Source organism: Columba livia, chromosome 9, assembly GCF_036013475.1.
Source record: "Columba livia isolate bColLiv1 breed racing homer chromosome 9, bColLiv1.pat.W.v2, whole genome shotgun sequence".
Lineage (NCBI taxonomy): Eukaryota > Metazoa > Chordata > Aves > Columbiformes > Columbidae > Columba > Columba livia.
The window spans coordinates 9,560,724-9,586,767 of record NC_088610.1 but is presented as its reverse complement, the minus strand read 5'-3'; the positions used below and the strand labels follow the sequence as shown (position 1 = coordinate 9,586,767).

At 48.4% G+C, this 26,044-nt stretch overlaps 1 protein-coding gene and 1 long non-coding RNA gene across 2 annotated transcripts; one reads left to right on the top strand and one right to left on the bottom strand.

Annotated features, from left to right (window-relative positions):
• Window positions 1–894: 894 nt before the first annotated feature.
• On the bottom strand, window positions 895–8,604 carry LOC135580182 (uncharacterized). Its single transcript, XR_010474464.1, has 2 exons — window positions 8,166–8,604; window positions 895–5,004 (listed from the first exon to the last, which is right to left on the bottom strand). It is a non-coding gene; the product is annotated as an uncharacterized LOC135580182 (long non-coding RNA).
• Window positions 8,605–16,337: 7,733 nt separating this feature from the next.
• On the top strand, window positions 16,338–19,968 carry SOX2 (SRY-box transcription factor 2). Its single transcript, XM_065072951.1, has one exon. It carries the CDS (start codon window positions 17,947–17,949, stop codon window positions 18,892–18,894), a length of 948 nt encoding a protein of 315 aa, XP_064929023.1. The 5' UTR covers window positions 16,338–17,946; the 3' UTR covers window positions 18,895–19,968.
• The last annotated feature ends 6,076 nt before the right edge of the window (window positions 19,969–26,044 follow it).

The following is a 26,044-nucleotide window of genomic DNA, read 5'->3' as shown; positions in this document are numbered from 1 at the left end:
AAGGACCTTATTTGTAGCGGAGATTTTTTTTTTTTAATTTCAGCTCTCCTAAGATGATCAGATCATTCATCTTTAAAAGGGAATGTATATTCTTCCCTTCTGGACTTTTTTTTAATTTGCAAAAGGATATAATTCTAATTTTACTTATTCAGAAATTAAAATAGCAAACAGTTTATATGAGGTGCTGATAATTACCTATATTACTGTAATGCTGTGACAGATGTTGTCAAAAAGAGGCAGAAAATGCCTACAGCTGTGCACTCCATGACATCCAGTTTATGCTCAGACAGAAGGCTAACAGATGTTCTGAACTGTCACTTTGCCTAAATGTTTTTAAAGTCTAAGGACCTGCTTTATAATTCACTAGGGCCTTGTTTGGTTTCACAGAGGTCCTCAGAATTCCCATCTGTGACAATTAATGTCGAAGACTTTTATAAATCAACCCTTGTCCTTATTAGCCCTCTGCAAATAGATACTCAGTATCTGTATACTCCCAAGACTTCTATTTTTTGTGACCTAGTTATAAATTTCTACAACTGGTATATAACATAACTCTTGTTTCAAGCAAAAAGAGAATTACATTATATGAATACAGCTAGAGCAACATGGTCAAAAGATTGCTGATGTATTTGACTGACCACAGAATATCTATGTTAAAATATTTTTTATTCTCTCCCCAAATGCTATGGTCATTTCTAAAGTGGTTTTTAAGCGGTAACAACTTCAAACTACTTTTTTTCCCAAAGGAAAATACAAATATTGGTGGTATTAAAATAGAGCACTTAAACAAGCATGTTCAGCTGCCAGAGATATTCATATTCCTAGAGAATATTCTTCTTCAAATATAATAAATAGGTTAAGGGATACTTTAAAATACAAATCAAGTTACATATATCAAATTATGCTCTTTAATTTCAAACTAGATATGTTACAAGAGTGCCATGTATGTAATGTGTGCATGTAGAAAAACTGAGATTTCAAATAGTCTTCAGTCTTTAAGCTCCACCCAAATTTTCCAACATACCTTTAGATAAGTAAAAAATGTCGCTAGTGTAAAGCAACTTAATACTTTATTGATAGTTGTTGTTTCTTTTTAAAAGCTAGATTCCTGTTGTACAGTAGTTTAATAGTTTAAACATTGTGCTAACATAATCAGTGTTTGGCCTCTTCTGTTCCCCAATCCTGTATAGAAGCAGAACTCCAAATTGTACATCTTTCTGGGTTTGTTTCTAAATTACTCCCCACACTTAATTACGAGGATGAGAGGGATGCCTTATTCCTCTTTGTTATAGGCTAAGCTCTCAGTAATCCCAAACAAAAGAGCCAGTTCTGGAAGATATAGGATTTGCTAGCAGGATTATGGTCTCATAGATAATGATGTGCAGTCAGCAGAAGCGAAGCTTTATTTTAATTCAAATAAGCTAGTAAACAAACCACTGACAAGTCTACTGGTGAGAGTAACTGGCTTCTGTTGCCACATTGGCAGCTAAATTATAGAAAATCTATTATACCCTGTTCACCATATGTTTAATTTAATACAGATACAAATTAAACTATCCACAGTGCCTATTAAAATAACAATACATATTTTTTAAATATATGCATGTTTTAAGATACATTCCCCTGACCTTAAGAAGGGCAATGCTGATTTGGGAGACTACAGCAAAACACATGCTATAGTCAACAGATTCTCTTCAACAACAACAACAACAGTAATTTGAAAAACCCAGAATATTAATAGTACAGTTTTGTAACAGATAATGAGGTTAATTGGGGTGTTTTACCTTCTAAGCGTCTGCTCTTGCATATTTCCCTCCCCCTAGGTTCCTGGGCCTTGGATTTGATAGAAGTGGTTGATATCTAATCTGTTGTATAGTTTTTAATTCAGTGCCAGCTACAGTATGAGGGTTTTACCCTTTTCCTGCTGCAAATAGCTATCCCTCATATCTGCATATTCTCATTTATTAATGTTCTTTCAAATAACCTGGTTTTCTTGACCTATCAGGAACCTTGGAATTGCTGCTCTCTAATACTGGTGAAGGGTTTCAAATGATGCAGAGGGATTCCTGCTTAGGGTCTATATTGTTTGGAGGAAGAAGTGTTGAGTGCAATGTGTTGTGGCCCACTATGGACCTGATTGTTATCTTGAGTTCTATAATGGCTGGAGTGGAAACAGGCATTGGAAAAAAAAAATGAGAATACTAGGAAGCAAATATTGTGAGGATCCATCTAAATCTGGGTGTTTCCAAACAAACTGAACTTATTAAGTCACTTCAGGTTATAGGGATCAACAGATGTTACTGCGATGAAGTGGTAATGGTAGAATAATTCGAACTATATGAAAACCATAGAGGAAAAAAAAATTAACCTCCCCAAATTCAGCCTATATCTTAAATCAATGATAATGAAGAAAGTACCAGGCAGAATACTCTCTGGACTTCATGGGGAGCTTTCTGCAGAGACTGGTGCTCTTCCTTTGAGTTCCAGTCTGTTAACAGCAACGGTAAGCATGTAATGAAAATGTAAGTTTTAAGAAATGGCCTGCACATAGGTTGTGTATTTTCACCTTACTCCATGGCAATATGTTCAGAATTTAGCATTCAAAATCATGTTTCTTGCATCATTTAAGATGTAAGCACATATGCAAAATCCATGTGCTTGCGAGGAAATGTGTAAGAAGGGAGTCTCTGACTCCTGTAAATATGCAATATCATATGCTGTGTATGTACCAGGCACTACCTTGTATACTATGTACAGAGTATATCACATGCATGGGTATGAGACATACAGTGTAAAGTGTGTATACACACACACACAATATATATATACATATATATACTGTGTGCACATGTATGCACAATGTCTATTGGTTTTAATTACTGCTGTTATTTGACAAAACATTTTCAAAATTAATATGTATTTGTAACACAGACATAGCATGCAGGAATTTATTATTATTGCAAACAAGTTTCACTTTTGTCATAGATTCATCTTTAGTATGTAAAGAAAGTCCAGTTTCAAAGAAAGTTGCCATCTAAAGAACTGAATATATTAAGGTGTCAGGTGCCAGAGATAGTTCGACAAAATTCTTACAGAATATTACTAGTGCTATAGTTTCTGCTCTTCCTCCCAGGAGACATAAATCCTATACCATGTAGCTATCTTTCAGTAAAGACATATTTGACACTGCAGCTACCGCTAGCAATTGACAGCAAAAACATTGTAGTAAATGTTGAGATAATAAATAAACAGGTCTCCGGTGTCTCATAGCAATCGTGAAAATAACTAAACAATTGAAAAATCTCCAACTTCAGGAGGCACATGTGAAGTTCTTACATACATTTCTATACAACGAGGGGCCTGCCCGCTATGCAAACCTGCAGCTTCTCAAAAGCCACTCTTGTCAACTACAGGTTGTTTCCTTTTAAGTAACTGTTTTTTTTACCATCATATCCCGGAGGAGGGGGACAACAACAACAACAACAAAACCTTCTATCGGTGTTTCACAAACGTTCTTCTAAGGCTATGAGGTGGTGGGAAGCTTGTCTAGCCTTTCCGAGGACTGCATTTCCATGCGTGCACACCACAATTCTCACGCGTAGCTTTTTGGTTAGACAAGCCTGAACATTATTTAAATGAAAACGAGAGGATGAGAACTTCTGGAAATGTTCATTTAGGAAGCCCTTTACCCCTGGGAAAAAGCCCCAGAGGAAGCGGGGGGCAGTGGGAGATCTCCCCTGCGGGTCCCCGGCCCCCCGCAAGGGACGGTGCCGCAGCTTCTCCCCGCTGCCTGGGGCAGAGGGCTCGGTGCTGGCCGGGGGGAGCTGCGGGAACCGCTCGCCCCAGCCGGGCTGATCCGACCGGGCTCTCCGGGGCTCTGCGGCGCGGCTGCCCCGCCTGCCCCCGCCCGGCTTCTGTCCCACGTAGCCGGCGGCAGCCGTGGGCCGGTGTTGACTCGGGGCAGCCCGCTGATATTAAACTTTAACCCTCTTGTCATGGAGCCAGAATGCGAAACAAGGGCTTGTCCCGTTTCGTGTTGACCTTAATTCCGACGGGGAAGATTAACTTCGGTGCGGCGGGGGAGAGCGGGTCGGTGCGGCCGGAGCCAGGCAGGGGCTGTGGCTGAGCAGTGGCCAGAGCCAGTGCGGTGCAGCAAGTGCAGGAACGTTGGCTGGGGGTGAGAAGTGCCAGCAGCAACCTGGCTCTTCCTCTTTCCTTTAAAGTAGGGTCAATGGTTTGTCCTGGGTAGGAACCCCGAAATTCAGAAATTATTAGTTTTCTGGTCACAGCCGTGGGTCAGACATCTACATTCGGCCCCTCTACGGGACAGCTTGTCCGGGAAACACCTTACTGGTCTTTTCTGTTTGGATATGCAACACAGAGCTATAAGTGTATTTCACGAAATGTGAGCGACCCGTCATTTAATATATGCACCTGTGTGCAGGTGGGTTTTTTATGAGTCTAAAAATAATTGTGGAAGACAAAATCTAGGACATTCATTTTCCGACCTCGTGGGATCGGTCTCGGCACAGAGACTTGAGGGAACCGATGCCCGTGTGGGAGCCAAGCCCTCCGCACACCAGGGCGAAAAATACTTGTTGAGATGCGAGGAGTTTTTTAGAGCCTTGTAACTTGTGGTTCACTCTTTCTTGTTTGTTTGTTTTCTTTTTCTTTTTTGGTTGTTGTTTTCTTCCTCTCCCCCCCCTCTCCCCCACCCCTCCGGAAAGTCTCAGGAATTGCTGCAGACCGTTAGAAAGTTGCAGGCACCCAGTCCACGCACTGATGATTTCGTTTCTGGTTATCTGCAAAATGAGCTTTAAGCCAATTTCGTGCTTCAGGCTAAAGAGAGGGATGCGTACTTCCCTCCTAGATGCGTGGCATTCTTGGAATCTCTTTGTCAGCCTGCCGTAGGATGCTGCTGTATTTTGCCTGGAAACTCTCTCCAAGATTTGTGTGCAGCGGTTAAGAACGACGTAAAATTCCTGAGCCATCGGGATGCTTTATCTGGAGGAAAAAAGAAAAAATCATCTTTATCTTTTCATGATTAGTCGGTATTAAACTGTTCAGAGTGTAGTTCCCATTTAACCCCCAAAAAACACTGTAGGTAGCAATATGCGCATTTCCTACTAATCCATTTCGGTCACTGCTTTGAGAAATGAAATACCTCTTCAGGAGAAGAGATACTTTTTTCTTTTTTTTTTTTTTTTTAATGTCTACCAGTTTAGGAAAATTCTTGCACGATTTCCTGAACTTTGACACTTTTGAATCTTTCATGCCACTTTCCTTTCTCCCATATCCCCCCCCCCCCCCCGCCTCTTTCATGTAAAGGCAAAATGACAGGAGGTTGCTGGAGAACTGTATGCGTGGAGGTGAGCTCCGCCAACCCGCCCTGCAAGCCTTTTCTTGGCGTTAAGCCTGGAAAGAAGAGCTCCCCCCGTCCCCTGGAAGCACGGCCCCCCTGCCCTGTGCGGAGGAGCTGGCCGGGACCGTCGCGGCCAGCGGGGACACAGCCGCCTCCCGAAAAAGGCTCCCCGCACCCTTCCCGCACCCTCCCCGCTCCGGCGGAGAGAGCTGGCGCGAAGATGTTTATCCTGAGACGGAAAATGGGTTGTTGAAAAACAAGCCATGTGCAAATAGTTTAATTTTCCGTTTTGATGCTTATCTTTGTCTCCCGAATTTCATCGGAGAGGCTTTAATTGGCGTGTGGGTAATAGTTCCTAAATAATCCCTTATTAGATGACTTCAGACGAGTTGTGAACCAATAACGTCTTAGTCCCAAAAGTGAAAGTAGAATTTGAAAGCGCAGGTCAGTTTTTGTCAAAGGGCTCATTTGAGCATCTTTTAGTTTGCTGAAAAAGCTAATTAAAGAATGTTTGAAGGTTAAAGTAATTATTCCGTGCTGTTGTCGTGCTACAAGTGAGCCGAGTTTTGTGAAAACACAAAGGGCAGAAGTCACAGAGGTGGATTACTGTCAGTCCAGGCTACAGAGGCACAGAGAACTGTGGCATTAATTCCTATAGAAAGGTAGACAAACACAGTCACTGACTAACAACTTTCCCGCAGAGCCGTATTGTCTAAGCACTTTCTTTTGCTTTGGGGCTCTCTTCGAGTTGCTACAGTCGTAACCAGATCCAAAACTAGGTAATGGAGGGACATTCTGGCGCAAAATTCTGGACCTGTGAAACAATTTCCTGGATAAAAATAGCTGTGGGTCTTGACGTTTCCCTCGAATATTTATTTTCCCCTTCAGTGGTGCTAATTTATTCATTACTTAGCAGAAAGTTAGCAAGGAACTCCGCTGGAGCCCGGCGCACGGAGGTACCCGCTAACTCCCCGTCGCTGCTGCCCGGTGCGCTCCGCAGGCTGCGGCTCCGGCGCTGCGGAGGGGCAGATCCGCACCCTGATGCGCAAGGCTGTCTCTGGGGGTCACTAAGGAACTTTGCGGGCGGCGGCCCTGCGCCCCAGCCGCGCTGCGCGGGAGCTGCGCGCTGCAGAGGGTGCTGGGGCGCACGGACACACCGCGTGTCCGCACGCCAGCAAAAAAAAAAACCCGTGGGCTAATCCCAGCGGCCGTTAGCACCAGTTTTTGCGCCTTTGTGTGTGCGTGGACAGCAGGCTGCAAAACACCACACACACCACACACAAAGATACGCGCGTACACCGCTCAGCCGGGGCTCCGCAGCCTCTCCTCTCCACTGCCCGCTGCCTTCGCCTCTGAGCTGGTTTGTCCCGCTCGCTATTAAAGTCTAGATTTTTTAGGTCTGTCTACGACTACAGATCTCCCCAAATTCAAAGAAACAGATGTTTGGGCTGATTAAGGATGGGGCGCGGGGCGGGGGGGGAGGGGAGGAATGATCCCTGCAGCTGCAACTCAAAGAAATATATTGGTAAAATATTTCGGTGGTAAAAAATACGCAGAGATCAGCTCGACCTTGCGAGGTCTTTATTTTAATTTTTTTTCCCCTATATACAAAAATCTTTATCAAACCTCTATTCTATGGCTTCAATAAACAGAACCCATTACCTCACGGCAGCTTTTGTTGGCCTGTATACAAGCGAGAACAAAATGGTTATTCAGGAGAACGCTTTCGATTTTTATTGTGTGTAGTATGCACAAAGAGCAGTGTTATTGTATTAAAAAGAACCATCTGTAGCAGAAACAATGGCATCAAATTATCTTTGAATACCCACTGCAAAAATATAAAGCTTTTTTATTATTCTTCTGCTGTACGGTGGGGGACAGAGAAGTGACTTTTTTGTTGTTGTGGGTGCATTCTTATAACACACACACACAAAATCAGCCATTTGGATTTTTTAAGCCATAAACGATTTTTTCCCCTCTTGTTCCAGGGACTGCAGTTAAAAGCTAGGGCTAGGACTTGGAGGATGTGTAGGCAAACGGAAGGAGAGCCGGAGGAAGAAAAACCGAAATGGATTCATTCTCTGTCCTGGATGGAGGAGGAGAGGAGAAGAGAAGGGGACGTGTGAGCTTCCTTCAACTGCCTCTGTCCGGTGAAAAGTGCTCAGACCCCGGGACCGAACGGGGCTCAGGAGTCCGCGCGGACTTTTGCTTTAAGCTGCCAATCAAACTGCTAACCAGCCACCACCCTGCGCTGGCACCGACATGTAAGTAGCTGCAGCACAACTTTGACATTCACAGTTTTTTCCTCCCTCCTCCCCCGTGACCTTTAAAATGATCTGGAAATGTAGCTCCCACCTACGACCCGCCGCTCCGAGCTCCAAAGCGTTAACCCCGGGGACTCGGGTGCGGGTTTGGGATCGCCTGAAATTGCGCGGTAGCTGATCGCGACCGAACCGCTGTGCAGACGCTCTGCCTCTGCCCTTCCTGCTCCTCTCCCCTGGAGCACATGGCCCGAGGGGACCCACTGGGCTAGAGAGGAGCCGGAACACTCGCGCCTTCTCTCCCCGGGTGTTTCAGACGGGACCGCTATTTTGGCGCTCCCCCATGGAGTGAGCCGCGGACCGGGGGCCGTTCCCGGCTGCGTAGTTCACAACCCGCTGGGCGGCCGGCATTGCGCCATCGCGGCTCTTATAGCGATGCGCTGCCGATTTCCTTTGCCGGGAGGTGCCTCCGGCTGGGCTGCTCCGCAGGGGCGGTCGGGGCCGTGCGCGGGGCGCGGTGCGGCGGCCCGGGCGGGGGTTACCTGGGCGCGCAGGCTGCGCGGCGTTGGCGCGGCGCCTGCGGCAGCTGCTCTCTGCCGCCCCCTGTCGGCGGTGCGGTGCGCAGCCCTCACCCTACTGCCGGTGAGGCGGCGGCGCTCCCCGCCTGCGCCGCGGGTCTGCAGCTCTCTCCCGGGAAAACGGGGGCGGGGTACAGCCCCGGCGGGGCTCCCCGGGACCCGCACGCTGCAAGAGGTTTTACACTGGAGGGGAGACGCAGCGCGTACCCGGGCAGGGCTCTGGCTGGGCGGGGGGGCCGGGGAAGTTGAGAATAAATCAATACATTTAGCTGCCTTGGTCTAACGTTGCTGTCTGATGCATGGCAATTTGGGTTGGGAAAAGATCGATTTTGACGTTTTGGCTCATTATAATACCATTTAAACGGAAGCTCTTTTTAGTTACAGCTAGCAAAGTTAAGGTTGGATTTTCCCCCTCTTTTTCCCCTCTCTTTTTTTTTGGTAAGAATTTGGTAGATAAAGGTTAATCTTGGGCTGAATGATAGAGCTGTGATTGACAAGAGAAAAGGTGTTGAGGGCAGGTCGAGCTGTCTTATTTACAGCCCACTGCTTGCTATAGAGCCTTTGTTAGGACTGGAAAGCTAATTTAGTGCTGATCAAAAGCACCACAGAGTTAAAGGACTGGTAATGACTGCTAATTTCATTTCAGCCTCATACATCCCCAACTGCTGTAATTAAAGACGTGCTATTTAAATACAGGTGAAGAGTTTTTTGTAGTAGGGGGAAAGTGGGTAGCCGGTTACAATTTTATTTATGCTTAATATGGTAAAAGACTAACATTTGATTTATGATTTTAGCGATTTGCTTTTGTGAGGCATTCTGACTCTCCAGAGCAGGGCTGTGCGGCAGGGGCCGGTCGTGTAGAGGAAGGGTGAGGACAGCGCGCTGCCAACGAGGGATGCGAGCCCCCAGCTAGCGTGGGTTTATTTTATTTTTAATTATTCCCACCAAACAGCAGTCGGGAAACACAGGGAGCGGTAGGGAGAGGGAAGACAGAGGGCCATGTATCAGCTTTTAAGTGCCTCTGCGGAAGCTCGGGTCCTCATATTATTATTATTTTTAATTAAATTACTTTACCACTCCACGGCTGGTTCGCTGGTTCTGAAACGATGTAATTTCACAACCGATATAACAGTTTCTTTCTGGGAAACATCAAAGGATGAAAGCTCTACATTTTCGTAGTTGGTTAAAATTGATACCAAAAAAAAAAAAAAAAATTAGCCTTTAATCTCTTTTTATCCACGAAGACTAAAGATCTGTACTCGACCCCGCTCAGCTCCGGGTCTCCCCCTCATCCGCGGCCGCGCCGGGCGGGAGACGGCGCCCCCTGTCGGCCGCGCCGGGGGCTCCCCGCTGCCCGCGGAAAAGTTCCGCGGCAGAGCGCGCTCCGTGGCGGGAACGGGAGCGGGTGGAAGTGATTGAAGGGAAGGCGAGAAGCCGGCGCCTGGAACTGGTTTGTAGTCTCTGGGGGTGTTTAAAGTGAGCACGGTGAAGTAGAAACAGGCAGGGTGAGCCGATAGCCCAGCTTGGAAATGACGGGAGGGGAAGCTGCCTCCAGCTTGTGTTGTTTGCTCTGTGGATATAGAAACATTTAAAAAAAAATACACCGATTTGTTTCTAAAGGGATCTTTCCGAAAGTCTGGGTCCTGTAGAAATGTCGCTGCAGGTTGCTCTCCCACATCTAAACTGGGATCACGCCGCCAGCTCGGGCTCTGCTCGCCGGGCAACGGGGCATCCTCTAAAGTCTTTATTGGCAGCATTAGACACAAAAATAAGGATTAATCTTTCCTCGTTCCCAGCTTCTGTGTTCCTGTACTGTCAGCAAACGCCAGCCTTTCAGAAGCTTGTTCTTTCCTTACAAGTTGTCTTAAATAAGTCAGCATTGACAGGTGTTGCTTGTGAGCAGCGTGGAACGTTTGCTTTTCATTAATGAAAAATTTTATAAAATGGCATGTGTTTAAATCCGAAGCAATAAAGTCGTCTCACCTCCCCCCGAAAAAAAAAAAAAAAAAAAACACCCCTCCCCTAATTCCTGGAAAAGGGAGAAACGTTATCTTAAGTGAATGCCTGGAGTGGTTTTTTTCTTCCTCTCAGTGGCGATGACAGATTTAAAAGAAACTTGGGCGATATAAAACGACTAGGCAAAATATGTGAAGTGCTGCACTATCACAAACTTTTTAGATGAATTAGCTACTTATTTTGTAGCCATCTGCATAGCTCTGTGTAGGGCATTTAACGGCGGTATTTGCGAGGTACGGTAATGCCCAGCACGGTTTATGCGTTTTGCGTGCGAAGAGAAACACTAATGGAAACCAAATTATTTCTGCTAAATTGGGGTTATTTTGTATCTCCTGTTGACAGCCTGGATGAAAGTCATAGTGCCGCAGTTTTTCTATTAAATGAATCCTATGGCTGTTGGTCTCACAATAAACTTTTCACTTCAGAAATTATATGCAAATAGATTTTTAGAAAATATTATTGTTTGTCGGGCTGAGTATATTTTCTCCATCTTCTCAGTTTGATCTCCGCTTGAGACTCCTAAAAAGGCAGTTCTGTAGTCAGAGCGCCCAAAATAATGGCATAGCATTTTCTATAAATAATAGCAAGAGCCGTGCACAGATTTCCTGCACAACGGAATTCCCAGATTTCCTTTACTGTTTCTTTAGTTAGCATATGTTGGGTATATATAACTCTGAAATTAAGCGAAAATATACATCTGTATAGATCTGTCAATTACCACAGGAAACGGAAAAAATACAGAGCGGTTGGTACACACGATTTAACGTCAGGAGGCACTTTACAAAAAAATTAGTGACTCCTGCTGAAAGGTGAATGATTAACCCGGTTCCAGGAGAAGGGACTGTTAGTGGTCCCTTTGGAAACAGCGGTTGTGAGGGGGACTGTAAAGGGGTCGTAAACTCTCCCCTCCTAAGGGCAGAAGTTGGCACATAAATTCAAGGGTCCCTAGTGATTGCTTTAACCAAAATGCGGTTTTCCTGGGCTCGGTCCATAACTCAGCTGCTGGATTCTGTTCTGCGGACGTTACTCAAGGGAGCAAGTGTTGTAAATCAGGGATCGGGCCCCAGGCTTGGCATACAGCTGACAGCAAGGGGGGAGTTAGCTCTGTGCTCGTTCTCTTTCACCTCCACTTGGACGAAAAGTGCATTTTTAGTTAATTTGCATCCTTTGGAAGGAGGTTTTTTGGATGCCGGCGTCTCCTACAGCTCTCTCTCGAGCGGTGGAAGGGAAGACTTGCAACCTCAAATGCCAAATTCAGGGTCAGCTTTTCCCACTTCACCTTTTCTTTCTTCTCCCTCAGCCTCTCCCTGGCACACGCTGCCCTGACACCTCCTCTCCCCAGCAATGTCCCTGCTCAGCCGGGTGGGCACCCCGCCGGCCTTTCGCCCCGCGCCGGGCAGGTTTCCGCGGGGACAAGCGGGGTGTTTGGAAAAGCCTCATTCGCCCGTGGTTGCCACAGGAAAAGGGTTGTGACACCTCCCCAATACACCCCCACACCCTCAACCCAACTCCAGGTCTTGATGTGCCTAAAATGTTTCTCCAGTCCCGCGGGTCGCACCCATGGCCTAAGCCCCGCAATGAGCCCGGCCTTCCTCCGGCAAAAACTCTTTCAGGTTTTTGGATGGAGGACACTGAATAGGCACATGGAAAGTGTTGCTGTTGTTGTTGTTATTATTTATAGCGCCGTCTCTCTGCTCCGATTAAGGGCCGTCTAAATATAAATTCACAATATGGACGGCTAGTCTATAATTTGAATTAAAATCCCCCCAACGAGCCCGTCGAGAGTGAATTCTGAAATCATAAGCCTAAGTTGACACAATGAGCCCATGGTGTCAATAAACCATGGGTGAGATGGAGAGATTGTCACTCCAGACCATAACAGTTCTGAAAGTGTCATTACCGTCTGTCCTGTCAATGAGCTCCAAATTAAGGACTATGAGGAATAGCGAGATAAAAGTCACCGTCTTGTCTCCATTATGGGCGATCGTGTCAGTGATCTGAGAATCACTGGAAAGGGCGCCTTTTTTTTTTTTTTTTTAATGTACTTTTCAAACCCTGCCTCGGGATGCCCGGGTTTGAGGGTTTGAGGTGCGCTGAGGAGACCAGCAGCCTCGAAGTACCCCAAGCTGTGCCTCAGGCGTTCCCATTGAAACTGCCGGAGCTTCTTTGGGAAACGGTGTGAATTCAATGGAGAAGACAGAATAATTCCATCAAAACTGCGCTGGGGCCAAAGAGGACTTCATTTGATTTGAGCGACACGTGTGATCCCATGAACAGACACTTTTTTACACCATTATTTTCTTAAGTCAACACAAAGATGGTGAAGACGAAAGAGGGAAATAAAATAGAAACCTCAACTTTAGCGAAAGACAATACATCTCTATTTGAGATAGCCCCTTCCAGGCATAAAGACTTTCAGAAAATGTCCCAAATCCCTCTCTCCTATGAACCCGAGAGAGTTAAGGGGACTCATACAGGAATTGGAAACCTTCAATTCTGGATTTTTGTGCCTTTGTGGGTTTAAGCAAAGCAGTTAGCGTTCTTCAGGAGGGGTTTTGTGTTTAATATACATGAGTTCATTCAACTACAATGGGAAAAGAAAACTCATTTGTTCTTATAAAACTAGGAAGGAAAGATAACTTTAAATAGGCTGCCAAAAAGGATCCTGCTCAAGGGGGCTGCCTTCCCGCTAAAGGGCCTACATTCAACTGTAATTTCACCCCGTTATGCTGTGCAGTAATTCCTGAGTTTATCCTCGCCACTGGTGCTTCTTTTCTGATTTATTTCTGAGGTCGCGTAAGAAAAAGTACGGTCTTCAATTATACTATCCTCTGGGAAGGAGGTTCTGGGAGTGTTATTTTAGATGCAGGGAAATAATCGCGGAGAGTTTGAGTAGGCTGTTGGCTATTTATGAAGAGTCCTGGAACCCTGTTTGGACAATCGGCTTCTCCATTTACCGAGAAGCCTTTTGAAAGCGACTCTGAGAGGTGCTGTGTGCGAGTCGGCTATTCTGCTGTTTATCGTGTACGTTAAACTCGTCCCATGATCTCAGATATGGGGTTTTTTTAATTTTGTCTCTCGTAGCACTGGAGAAAGGTGGAGCTGTTTGGTTTTGTTTTGGGGTTTTTTAACCTCCACGCCTTTTGTTTTTTAACGCCCGAACCCCCCAGCGCTCTCATGCTTGCGGGGGTCGCAGGGCGGCAGCGGGGTCGCTTGGGGGACACGGCGGTACCGGGCCAGGGCAGAGACCGGCGGTGTGGGGAATCTGCGGCCGCGTCCCCGGCGTCCCCGGGCCCCGCGCTGCCTGCCCGGCCGCACGTGTGCTCACCCTGCGGTTTCATTAGGGAGAAGGAGGATGAAAGGAGAGGCCGGGAGAGACGCGGCTCTCCCGCTGCATTCCCCGGCTTTCAAGGGTCCTTAGAGCCCTTGAGTGAAATTATTGGGCGAAATGGGGTTTGGCGGGAGCGGTTGTGACTCGCTCCCCTCGTTGGTTTGTACGTGTAATGCCACTTCTGAGAGCGACAATCGGGCTACTTGCTGGACAGGCAGGGACAAAAAGGAGATTAAACCGTTTTAAATAATAATAAAAAATATCCAAAACGTAAGCAGAGTGGATTACACTTGCTCCAGCCCCTCAGTTCCCCCTAGATTCCCCTAACAGCCGCCCTCGGACCTCGCAGAGAGGGTGGCCCGGGCAGGGGCAGCGGCGTGAGCCCCGGCTGCTCCGCCGCCCTCACCCACACTTGGCCCCGCCAAACTTTTCAAGTTTATTTGGAGCTTTTTGTTTGTTTGTTTCCCGTGCCCGGAGGTTGTCGCTGGGTCTCTGTCCGTCGCTGTGTGAGATATTTGTTTCGTAGAGGAAACCTCGCAATTTACCCACTTGGAGAGCGCGCAGGAGGCTGGCAAAGGTGGGTCGGGCAGGGGGCTCCTCCTGCTCCATTGGACCCTCCGTGACCCTGATTCCTCCTCTGGGTCCTCGAAATGTCTTTTTTTTTATTCTAGGGCATTCTAAGGTATATCTCCCCAACGTTTCGTCGGAACATTACCTCAAACTCATCATGTGATATCTGAAATTCCTTAGAGACTGGGGTATAGTTAGTACGATGAAACTTCCCTGGTCAACTTCGGCTTCTGAGCGCTGGGCTGTTACGGCATCAGAGGGGAAAGAAGAAAATTCTCTGTAAATTTTCATCTTCTCTCTCTCTCTTTATTTTATTTATTTTTTTTTTTTAGCGTAATGAAATTAAAACTTTTGGAGCTCACAGTTGACATTTTGCAGAAAATTGAGTTATCAAGGCAGTAATTATTTCACAGGGAGATAAAACTCTCATAGCCCTAACTGTCAAATAGGGCCCTTTTCAGATTTTAATTACAAAATAAAATTAGTCTGCTCTTCCTCGGAAGGGTTTGTGAGTGGCTAAACAGAGCTTTCCCCAATACTGGTGGTCGTCAAACTCTGCTAATTAGCAATGCTGAGAAATTCCAGTTAACAAGGACATTCTCTAAGTCTCTGCAGGTTCCCTGCCGTTCGCCTTCATTTCCATAAGAAGATTAAGAGTGGAGGGGAACACACTCAAATGCAGATGCAGAAAAGAAGCGTTTTTAACAAGCATCATAATAGTAAGATGCTTGGCTAGTTCTCACCTAATTACTGCAAGTTAAACCTCTATTTGCAGCTAAGGACAAAAAATTGAGCTGCAGTCCCCCATCTCCACAAGACTGCTTAGTAGTTTACTTTAGATTGGTTACTAGTAGATTTAGGGGAAAAAAAAATAATATGAAAATGTGTATATTCTTTCCGATACAGTTAACACGACAGGTTGTATCCTTAGGGCTTCTAGAGAAATCGGCGAGTATTAGAACAATAAATACATGAAATCCAAGTCGTTAACATTCATTTTCTTTTTAAGACACTCTTATTTCCTGGAAATAAGGGTGCATGTGCCGCAGAGCCCATCACTGAGAACATTTGCAGACTATTTGTTTAATGTAAGCACTTTTCATTTCCATAAATTATACCAAAGGCAACGATTTTTTAAATCCACTCAGATTAAACCATCCCTCCGCGGGCCTCCCTTCCAACGTGGCTATATTCTTCCAGAGAGTGCTGGTGTTACTGTCATTAATACAGAAAACTCAAGGACCGTTTAATCTTTATTTTTATAGCCAGTATCGCGGTCTGTCTCTGCTCCTGTCTGTGTGTGTACATACTCCCAACCAAGCACACCTCCATAACCAGAGAAAAGGCAGAAAATGAGTGAAAAGAGCCATCGCCCTCACCTAATTTTCTGTAGTGCATTATTATGTATATATGGCAGGTAGTTTATTGTATCGATAATTAAAACAGTTAATTAAAATAGAGCTATAAATACTCCGGATAACACAATTGTTAGGCATTTCCTATGCTTTATTCCTATGATAAATGCAATTAGGGTAGGGCCAGGACCTGAAAGGCCTCCAGCATGCACAGGGTAGCCCACGCCACCCTTGTCCTGCGTGGAGCCCCCGGGCACGACACCCCACGCAGCTCCTGCAGCCACAGCCAGAGCTAATATAACACTAAAATAACCTGTGCACCACCAGCCCTCAGCTACCAGTTTATTACGATGAACAAACACCACCGCCACCCACGCCCCCCCCCCCCTTTTTTTTCTTTCCAAACTTAATTATGGCAAGATTTTCTTTTAGTAATGTTATCAACTGCAGCCTAAAGGGAGAACAATAAGAAAGTAAACAGCCGCCGTGCCCTCATGAGTGTCTGGACGATCAGAACACGTTTATATGCCACATCTCGTAATTTGCACCTATTTTTCGACAGTTTAACCTATCACTTATCTACGGGTTATATATACATTTTCGAATTAAACACATTAAACCCGATAGGACTTATTTGCATAATCCACACGCGAAAAAAGATGCATCCTTGTTCCCTGGCGGTTTTCTAGTATTATTATTGTTATTTACATTGTGTGTAATGGCCCGGTCCCTTCCCACCCCCCCCGCCCCGGCTCCCCGTCCCTCTCCCGGCGGCTCCTCCCCGCCCGGGGCGCGGCCGAGCCGGTAGGGGGCGCCGCAGCGCCGCGGCTGAGCCCGCAGGGGCCCCGGGTGCTGCCGCGGCCCCCACCCGCTCCGAGCCCTGGCCCCCGCACTGGGGTCCCCCGCTGCCCCTCACCCCCTCCGGCTTAACGCTCTGAGAAGGATCGGACCGAAAGGCGGAGCAGCCCCGTCGGGGTAGGGGAGGCGCGGAGCGGCGCGGGGCACCGCGGATGGGGCGCCCGGGGCGGGGGGCGCGCGTGGAGCGGGGCCGGCGAGCGGCTCCCCCCACCTCCCGCTCCGCGTCCTCTCTCCCCTCCTTCCTTTGTCGTCAAGTGCGTTTTAGCAACAAAGATCCCAATAAGAGAGTGGAAGTAAACTTAGCCGGGGCTTTGTGCGGCCCGTGTAGTGACAACAAGAGAAACAAAACTACCTATTTGTAGCGCCGGGCCGCGCTCCCCCCGCGCTGTGCGCCCACCCAGCGCCGCCTCTGCCCGCACAATGGGCACGGAGTAACGTTACGCTGCTGGGCCTGATCGCGCCCGCGGGCAGCAGAGGGACGGAGCGCTCCCCGGGGCCCTGCAGAGGGGGTCCATGCCTCGCATTGTGTTCTGCTGGGAGGACATTTGGGGGACCCGTTGTTGCACTGGACAGCCCCCCTCCTCCAAGGCTGAAGGAAAGGGCTTGGCGTTGTATGGCGCGGCCGGAAGGGCGCAGGGCCCGGTGTATGGCCAGGAGAAGGGCACAGCCTCTTCCTGGGCTGAGCGGTGCGAGCTCAGCTTCCCGGCGGCGGCAGGCAAAGGGCGGCCCGGGAAAGGCGCGGCTGCAGGACCCGTCTGGGGCGCCCCGTTCTTGGGGGCTCCACGCACGTGGCCGGTCTGCACATCGGAGGCCCCGCGCAGGCGGGCGGCCCCTCCGTCCCCAGGGACACTGGCAAAGGGGGTGGGGATCGGGGGGAAGCCGTTCTTGCTCCGCTCCCCCCCGGCTTCTCCCAGCCCCAAGCCAACATCAACTTTAAAAAAAAAAAAAAACAACACGTAGCAACAATGCTGTTTACCCACTTCCTCCAAAAGGCGTGTGTGACCTGTTGCTGGAAGGGGAGATACAAAGGCTTCCCAGTGGCTGCCTGTGCCGCCTCCGGGCCCGCCTCCCCCGCCGAGCCGTCCCGGCGGCTCCGAGCCCCCGCCCCGTTTCATGCAAAACCAGGGGTAGAGACTTGTCCTCAGTGGCGGAGCCGCCGAGCGCTGATTGGCCGGGGCGAACACATTTATTCCCTGACAAGCCCCCATCACATGGATGGTTGTCTATTAACTTGTTCAAAAAAGTATCAGGAGTTGTCAAGGCAGAGAGAGAGAGTGTGTGTGTTTGCAAAAGGGGGTAAAGTAGTTTGCTGGCTCTTTAAGACTGAGGTGGAGAGAGAGAGAGAGAGCGAGCGGCAGACAGAGAAAAGGGAAAAAGGAGGAAGAAGTTTTTTAAAATCAAGGCTCCGGCGGTAATAATAGCAGTTATTGGCATTATTAATCCATCAGCGAAGAGGAAGATCCTGATCTTGATCCAAGTGTGGTTTTGGGGAGTCCCCCTCCCCCCTTTCCTACCCCTCCCTAGGAAAAAAAAAAAAAAAAGTCCGGCTTGGGACTTCGCTGCGGCTGCTCCTCGCTTCTCTGCTAAAGGCTGGTTCCAGGCAAAAGTAGTTTGAATGTACAACATGATGGAAACCGAGCTGAAACCTCCCGCCCCCCAGCAAACTTCGGGGGGAGGCACAGGCAATTCCAACTCAGCCGCAAACAACCAGAAGAACAGCCCGGACCGGGTCAAGCGCCCGATGAACGCGTTCATGGTGTGGTCCCGCGGGCAGCGGCGGAAAATGGCCCAGGAGAACCCGAAGATGCACAATTCCGAGATCAGCAAACGGCTCGGGGCGGAGTGGAAACTTTTATCCGAGGCGGAAAAGAGACCCTTCATTGACGAAGCTAAGCGGCTCAGAGCTCTGCACATGAAGGAGCACCCGGATTATAAATACCGACCCCGGAGGAAAACCAAGACCCTCATGAAGAAGGATAAGTACACGTTGCCAGGGGGTTTACTGGCACCGGGCACCAATACCATGACGACTGGGGTAGGGGTTGGGGCCACCTTGGGAGCTGGGGTGAACCAGAGGATGGACAGTTACGCGCACATGAACGGCTGGACCAACGGCGGCTATGGGATGATGCAAGAGCAGCTCGGCTACCCGCAGCACCCGGGCTTGAACGCGCACAACGCGGCGCAGATGCAGCCCATGCACCGCTACGACGTGAGCGCCCTGCAGTACAACTCCATGACCAGCTCGCAGACTTACATGAACGGATCGCCTACCTACAGCATGTCTTACTCTCAGCAAGGGACCCCGGGCATGGCCCTGGGCTCCATGGGCTCGGTGGTCAAGACGGAATCCAGCTCCAGTCCCCCCGTAGTCACTTCCTCGTCTCATTCAAGGGCTCCTTGCCAAGCTGGGGACCTTCGGGACATGATCAGCATGTATCTACCAGGTGCTGAAGTACCAGAACCAGCTGCCCCAAGCAGACTTCATATGTCCCAACACTACCAGAGTGCACCTGTTCCTGGCACAGCCATTAATGGCACACTCCCTCTATCACATATGTAAGACAAAGGGGCCGGGGGGGAGGGGGGGAAGGGGAGGAAGGAAAACTAAACAAAACAAACAACAAAAAAACCACTTTTATTAGAAATTCTGGACTTTTTTTTTTTTTGGACTATTTTTGTACAGAGAAAACTCGCGGTGGGGAGGGATAGGGTGAGGGGGCAGAAATTAAACTGACAAGGAACTTGTATAGATCTCGGAGGGGAAGCAACTACACAAAACTTTTAAAAAGTTCTAGTGAAAACGGTAGGAACTTTGCAGAAAGTTTGCAAAAGTCTTTACCAATAATATTTAGAGCTAGACTCAAAGAGCAAAGAGGAAAATGTTTTAATATTTGCAGGCAACTTTTGTACAGTATTTATCAAAAGAAACATGGCAATCAGAATGTCCATTGGTAATATAGAGAGAGGAAAAAACCTAACTCGCGAATTTGCCAATTATTTTTTAAAAATAGAGTCTACTTGGAGCGTTGTGGCTTTGAAGGCTGAATTTATAGCAGCTGCGAGAGGAGAGGAAATTATTTTACAGCATTTGGACATTTAAATTGTTTTAGGAATTGTACAAAAGACAAAAATGGTAGGGTGAGTACTTGCGAACCATGGACTTGGTTTGCTGTAAAAGGGCAAAAGTTTAGATTGTACTAAATTTTTTTGTTTGTTTTTTTACTTGTTGTTAAAAAGCAAAAATTGCCATGCAGGTTCACACGCCGTTTGTTAATTTATAATAACTTTTGTTTCCAGAATTCATCCTGTTCAAAGAAAAGAAAAGGAAAAAAAATAAATTACTGTGTTTGAAATATTTTCTTATGGTTTGTAATATTTCTGTAAATTTATTGTGATGATATTTTAAGTTTTTGTTTTGTTTTTATTTTTATCTTGTTTGTTTTTTTTTTTCCTCCTCATTTTCCGTAGTTGTATTTTAAAGATTCGGCTCTGTATTATTTGAAATCAGTCTGCCGACAGTCCATGTATATATTTGAACTAATACCATCCTTATAACAGGTACATATTCAAGTTAAGTTTTTACTCCATTATGCACAGTTTGAGATAAATAAATTTTTGACATATGGACACTGAAGTTCCGCTTGACTCTTGGATTTATTTTTATAACGCAAAATGTTTTTTTAATCATTCATGCAGTAGAAGGTATCATGGTAGCAAACTAAGTACGATAAATAATGCAGCAACATATATAAGGCATGAATATTTTTATATGTATGTATATATATGTATATATAGAAAAAGTACGATAGCTTTAACGGAATAACTGCCTATGCCAGCTTCGGGGGAACGGGACTGCGGAGTGAGACGCTCGTTTCCCAATTCTCTTCCCTTCCAAGGAAGCCGGGTGAGATGGGGCAATGGGGGGTTCGGACTCGGCTGCTTGTGACCACTTGTTGCCTCCGGCAGGGCCGAGCCGGGGCTGGCGGGGCGCGGAGCGGGAGCCCGGCCAAGGGCCCTGCGAGCGGCGCCTGGTTTGCATATCCAGATAATTGATTTCTCTCTTTCCCAACGGTACCGTCTTCCTCTGGGGCACGCAGGAGCGGGACCGGCTGGTCCTGGCTGGGAACCGCACCGCGGCCGGCCCGGGGCTGCAGCCGCGGCGCTGGCGGGTGCTGAGCTCTCCCCGCTCCCTTTGTTCGGGACTTTCCTCCAAACTTTCCTCTCCTGGCTTCTGGGCAGCGCAGGAGGAGGTGAAAGTTGGGGGCGGGGAAGGTTTGGCTGGGCAAAGGTAAGAAACAACAAAACGCTAACAAACAAGCAAATGCCCGAGACTTTCACGCTTTATCACTGCTCTTTCTTGAATCCTGTTTCTTAAATTGCCAGCGCGGTGTAGCCCCGTTTCGGACACTCGCTGCAGCCGGTCACAAGCCCCAAAGAGAAGCGGTGGCGCCCGTCAAATAGGAGGAGAGAGCGATCCGACATCCGTGCCAGGTAGAGTTCTACTTTGTACAGTTGTGACCGCAGTTGCCGAGGAGGCGGCTCCGCGCTGCTGCGCGCCGGCGGCCGCGCTCCAGCCGCGATAGGGCCTGTCGCCCCGGGCAGGGCCGGGAGCAGCGGGCAGCAGAGCTGGGCAACTGCAGCCGCAGCCCCTGTTCCTCCCCCTGAAGCCCCAAACTTCATTTGGTGCTGTTAACGCGGCTGCAGTTTCCCTTGGGATACACGCGTGAGGAAGATGCAAATAACAATAATAGTAATTAGAAAAAACGGGTACGAAATTTGAGGCACTGTAAATGCAACTTGGTCATGCCTTCAGCTAGCGGTGTGTTGTGCATGGTAAGGAAAGGATGTGATGGTTGGCGTTGGCAAGGCACAAAGTGGGCACCCCAGAACGGAGTGTTGCTCAGCTTTTGTCTCTATTATTACTTGTCGGTCACTGGATTTCACGTTAGCTAAGAGAGGAAGAAGGCAGAGGAAAAAAATCGCCTGTCTGGTTGCGGCTTTTATTTGGTAGCGGTATTTCCTAGGCTCAGTTTTGGCCTCCATCCTTGAAGCCTGGTGTCCAGATGAAAACTAAAATTGCCAGACTAGGAGATGAAGAGTTTTGCTCGCTGCCTGTTTTTATAGTTTAGCTCCCTTTGTCCCTTTTATTTCTGCACTGTCGTTGTACTTGGGCAACACAGCAACTCTTGCAGATTCCCAGCCTTTTCTGTTTCTTTTACGTTAATGCAACGAGTAAAATATTCTAATTTTTTTAAGAGCTGTGAGCGTTTGCAATGCATCAGGGGATTATTCACGTGGTAACGAGCCCACATCCCCGCTCCCGCTCGCCTCGCTGGGAAAAGAGAACCAGGAATAAAAGCCCAATCGATATCGCGACTCCATTTTTTAAAAGCGAATCTTCACCAATTAACAGCAATAAAACCTGGCCCCTTTTTGAAGTGCTAACTAAAATATTCGAGGGGGGTAGTTGGAAATGTTGGTCCTTTTACAATTCGCATAGAGAAGGCGAGCTAATGCCTTTAAACAAAAGGCACTAAGCCACACATTCAGGCTTAGTGAATTCAGCAACTTTTTTATGGGGAATTTGTTTGAGCTTGGATTTCGGAGTACGATGTGGAATATATGTAGTTGAAACCTGATCTCTCTTGGACAGATTCCTTACATCCATCCACCCATCCACCCGTCCATCCATCCATCCATCCGTTTAGCGAGGGTAACTCAAAGCCTTTTACACGTACAGCTGATTTTATTTTTAAAGTGTTACTTGTCCACTGCTATTTTTAAACTCAACACATTCAATAACACCTAAGCCATTTTCCTGGGCTTTCGTTTATAGCGGCTGAAATGTGTAGCAGTGCTCACGGATGTGTTTTCATTTTGGTTATTGAAGACCTTCTGGGTTCTCCGTGTTTTCCCGCTGGTGAATTGTTGTGTGCATTATAGCCAGGGTGATGCTCCGTCCAAGAGCTCAGTGTAACGTTTCGCTAAACTTCCACAAAGCCGGAATGAACCCAAGGATAGGATTATAGTTTCCCCTGTGATTTATTTTTTTTTTTTTTACGGCTTTTTAAGGACTGGGGTGTTAAAATATTTTACGGAACTGGAGAGGTAGATTAACAGGGTTTCTTGCCAAAGCTGGGAAGCTGGTATTACAGACTGTCCCAGGGGGAAATCGCTCACATTAACCACTAAATGAATATTTGACAAGGGCTCATTCGGGGGTATTATTACTACAAACGGGTCCCTACTGGACTTTCCAAGGGTCAAAGAGCAATGGTTCAATTAATTATTTAGACTGTTAGTAGATTTGGTTGTAATAGCTGTACTGATTTCCGCAACCGACAGCTTCTTGCAGTGGGGGACCTGGGGAGAGGCGCTCTGCCCCGCAGCCCCTGCTCCAGCCCCAGGCTGCCGGCTGCCGTCGGACATTTCTCTGCTGAAAACATATTTTTATTCCTTGAGATGCCTACTGGTGCCATGTGGGACAGCTGGGGTGGCGGTGGTGCCAGCAGCAGCGTGTTCTCTCTCCAGAATAATTCCTCCTCGTCTCCAACGGGCAGCAGACCTGCATATCTGTCTCCGAATAGGAGGTAGATAGCTTGGCAATTTAAGTAGTCTATAATATAGATCCCACTGAAAGAAAAAGGCTCATTACTGATAGGTGCGATTAGATACACTTCAGTTATTTAAATCCTGATCTAACTCAAATATTAAAATCTAAAGCCTGCTCCGGTGCGTTCGAGATTTCCGAGGATATATGCAATATGTTAACATTCAGATGTCAGGAGAACTGTGTCTTTGCGTTTTTAACGCCAGGCAGCTTCGGTTGACACTGTCGTTTCAATATTTTTGGTGTTGGGGGGGCGAGAGAAGGGAGGATTATTTTGTTTAATTTCTACAACAAACATGTCCGCAGTAGTAGATACTAAAAAAAATAATGTTGGGAGTGTGCGATTAGGTGACAATAATATATGTTGAATGAATAAGAGATAAGCTGCAAGGGGGGAGAGGGAAGCAGTAATTATAAACCCAATTCATTCAGCTTTTCAGGACTTTTGTTGTGGGAGCTCCATTGACGGGCTTCGAGCTGCCAGTTTTCTCACATTAAAAAGAACTGATCAGCGCCTCAGGGGGACAAGCAACACCGCTTAACTGCATAGTGATGGGGTCCTCATTTAGAGCCATTACAACAAGAAAATTAAACAGAGCCTTTGTGTGCACCAGGTTTACTTTTCAATTGCTGACAGTTTATAGCTAACTGCTCAGAGATTGAAGTTTGATTGCGGTTTGACCGCCTGCTAGTTAGCACCACCGCTATTTTAGTTTTGGTAATTAAAACCCGTTTTTTTTTTTTTTATGACGATGGCACAGGGAATTGCAAGGTTTGGTACTATTTTGCTCTTGAGGAATCAATTCGCTTGGCGAGGATGTACAGCGCTGGACTGAGTGTGGGGGCTTTTTCACTTGCGAGATGAAAAGGAACACAGGGACGGAAATTCTCGGAGCTGCACATTTCGCTGTGAGGGAGCAGGAGACAGAGCTCCGTACCACGGGCGAGCATTTCTCCGTACCAGGGACCAGCATCGCTCCGTACCCCGGGCCAGCATCGCTCCGTACCCCGATCCGGCACTGCCCGGGCAACGCGCCCGCACCCCGGCCGGGCTGGCGGCTTCGCTCCGCGCTTCGGAGCTCGGCGGAGCTGCCTCCCCTGGCAGGTGCCGGGCGGGCAGAGCGAGGGGGAACAAAGGAAAGCCCCAAACCTTGCCGTAGTGGCTTTTGAGCTTTGCTTCTGGAGCGCTCAGCGGATTTGCTATGGCTGAGCCCTGTGTGTGTGTACGTGTTTGTGTCCGTGTGCGCCTGTGCGTGCAGGGGAGGGGGCGCGCCGAAAAGAGCTGTAATTTTTCATTATAATTTAGCAAGGTTGGTAGAGAGCCGGGCTCGGACACTTGCTGCCCGAGAAGCTCCGTCCCCGCCGACCCGGCTCTCCCGCAGGAGACGCCTGCACAGCTGAAGACCTGTCGGCAGCAGCCCCGGGGGGAGGCCGTTCTCGGGGGTCCCGGCCGGGGGCGGCCGCTCAGGGAGCTGGGCCGGGCCGGAAAAGTTTCTCCCCGAGTTTCTGTCCGGTGACTCCGACCGCGGGAACCAGCGCGGCTTGCTGACTCCCGAGAACTCTGCCATGTGGACGAGAGCTTTTACAGCGTGTTTTTATGTCTTTTTTTTTTTCTTTTTAATATTATTTTTAAAAATATTCTTTTAGGGTGTCTGTGTGTTTTGTTTGCATCCACTTCCTCGCCCATAAAAGAGCCTCTCCATCCTTCCAAGTGCGTTTCGGACTCAAGTCACCCAGCGATTATCCCAAGGCCGTCGACTTCTTCAGGGGACCGAGAGGGCCCGCAGCTCGGGGCGGGGGGAGTCTCTGATGGGCACCACACAGGGCGGGGGACTGACAGGCCGTTCCTGCGGGGCCCGGCGGAGCTCGGTGCCTCTAAAGTGGTGATGCCGCAGGTTCCTAGAGGCTCTGGGAGCAGCGGGACCCCGGCAAGCCGCGGGAGAGCCCTGCTAACCCCGGGGCGCGGAGCTGGTCTCTGCCCTCTCGGCTCCCCGAGTCGTGTCTCTCTCTCCTGAGCCCAGCACCAGGCACAGGGCTGCCTCGGCCCCCCCGGCCGGGATGTGCCCCCATTCCCGGGCAGGCGGCGGAGAGCTGCGCTCTGAGCCGCTGCCCCGGAGGAGCAGGAGGGAAGGCCCGGCCCCCTGCGGGCTCCCCCGCCCCGGGACCTCGGTGACCCCATCGTCTCCGCAGCAGTTAGGGCTGATGACGTAATATGGGCGCTTTTTTTTTTTTCAGAAAGTCGTGATTAACGGAGGCGGAGGGGGAGGGTGGGGAGCATGGGGGGAATCCCACTGGGTGCTGCAGAGAAAAAGGCTTCTGCAGAGGGTGCCTTGGGACACCTGCGGGCCTGATCCTGCCAACATGCCTCCACTCTGGCGGGGAGGCCCGGCCGTGCGAGCGGAGTTAACTCGGGCGAGTAAGGACGCCCGGGGCTGGGTCCAGCTGAATTAGAAGCAAAACCCACAACACTCGGCAGGGCGGCTGGGTCGGCCGGCTGCTAGCGGGGCCGGGGCTCTCGGGAGCGGGGCCGGGGCTCGTCCCTGCGCTGTCCTCGGCTGCCCGGCTTCTGCCCGGGGTGCGGGTGCCACGGGAGCAGCTCCCCAGCGTGTCCTTCTGGTATTTCTTGGAATGATGGTTCCTTTAAGCTCTTACAAATTGCAAAAGTTGCAGAAGACAGAGAAATAATTAATGTATTAAAACAAGCAGCGAATTCCTCAGGAGGCACCTTATCAACTCCAGCCACACTGGCTTCATCCCTCCTCGTATGCTAATGCCCCGTGACGTCACCGGCGCCAGATTGAATGTGAATCAGTTATGAAATTATTAGTTTTAGTTTAAAAAGCAATCTGGCTCTCCCGCGAGTGGGGTTTGCGTTGCTGTGGGTGCTCGCTCCGTGTCTTCCCCGTGTTATGCACACACGATAGTTGCAACTTGCCGGTCACATGAATCAATATTTCCAAAGCACACATCTGAACTGGGGTTGATGTAAAGAAACACACAGATTAATTGGGTTCGTTTCTGAGACGGCAGTGTCTTTCTTATCGATACACACATTACACCCGAAAACAGACAATCGGATTTCCTCCTACTTTTCAGGTAG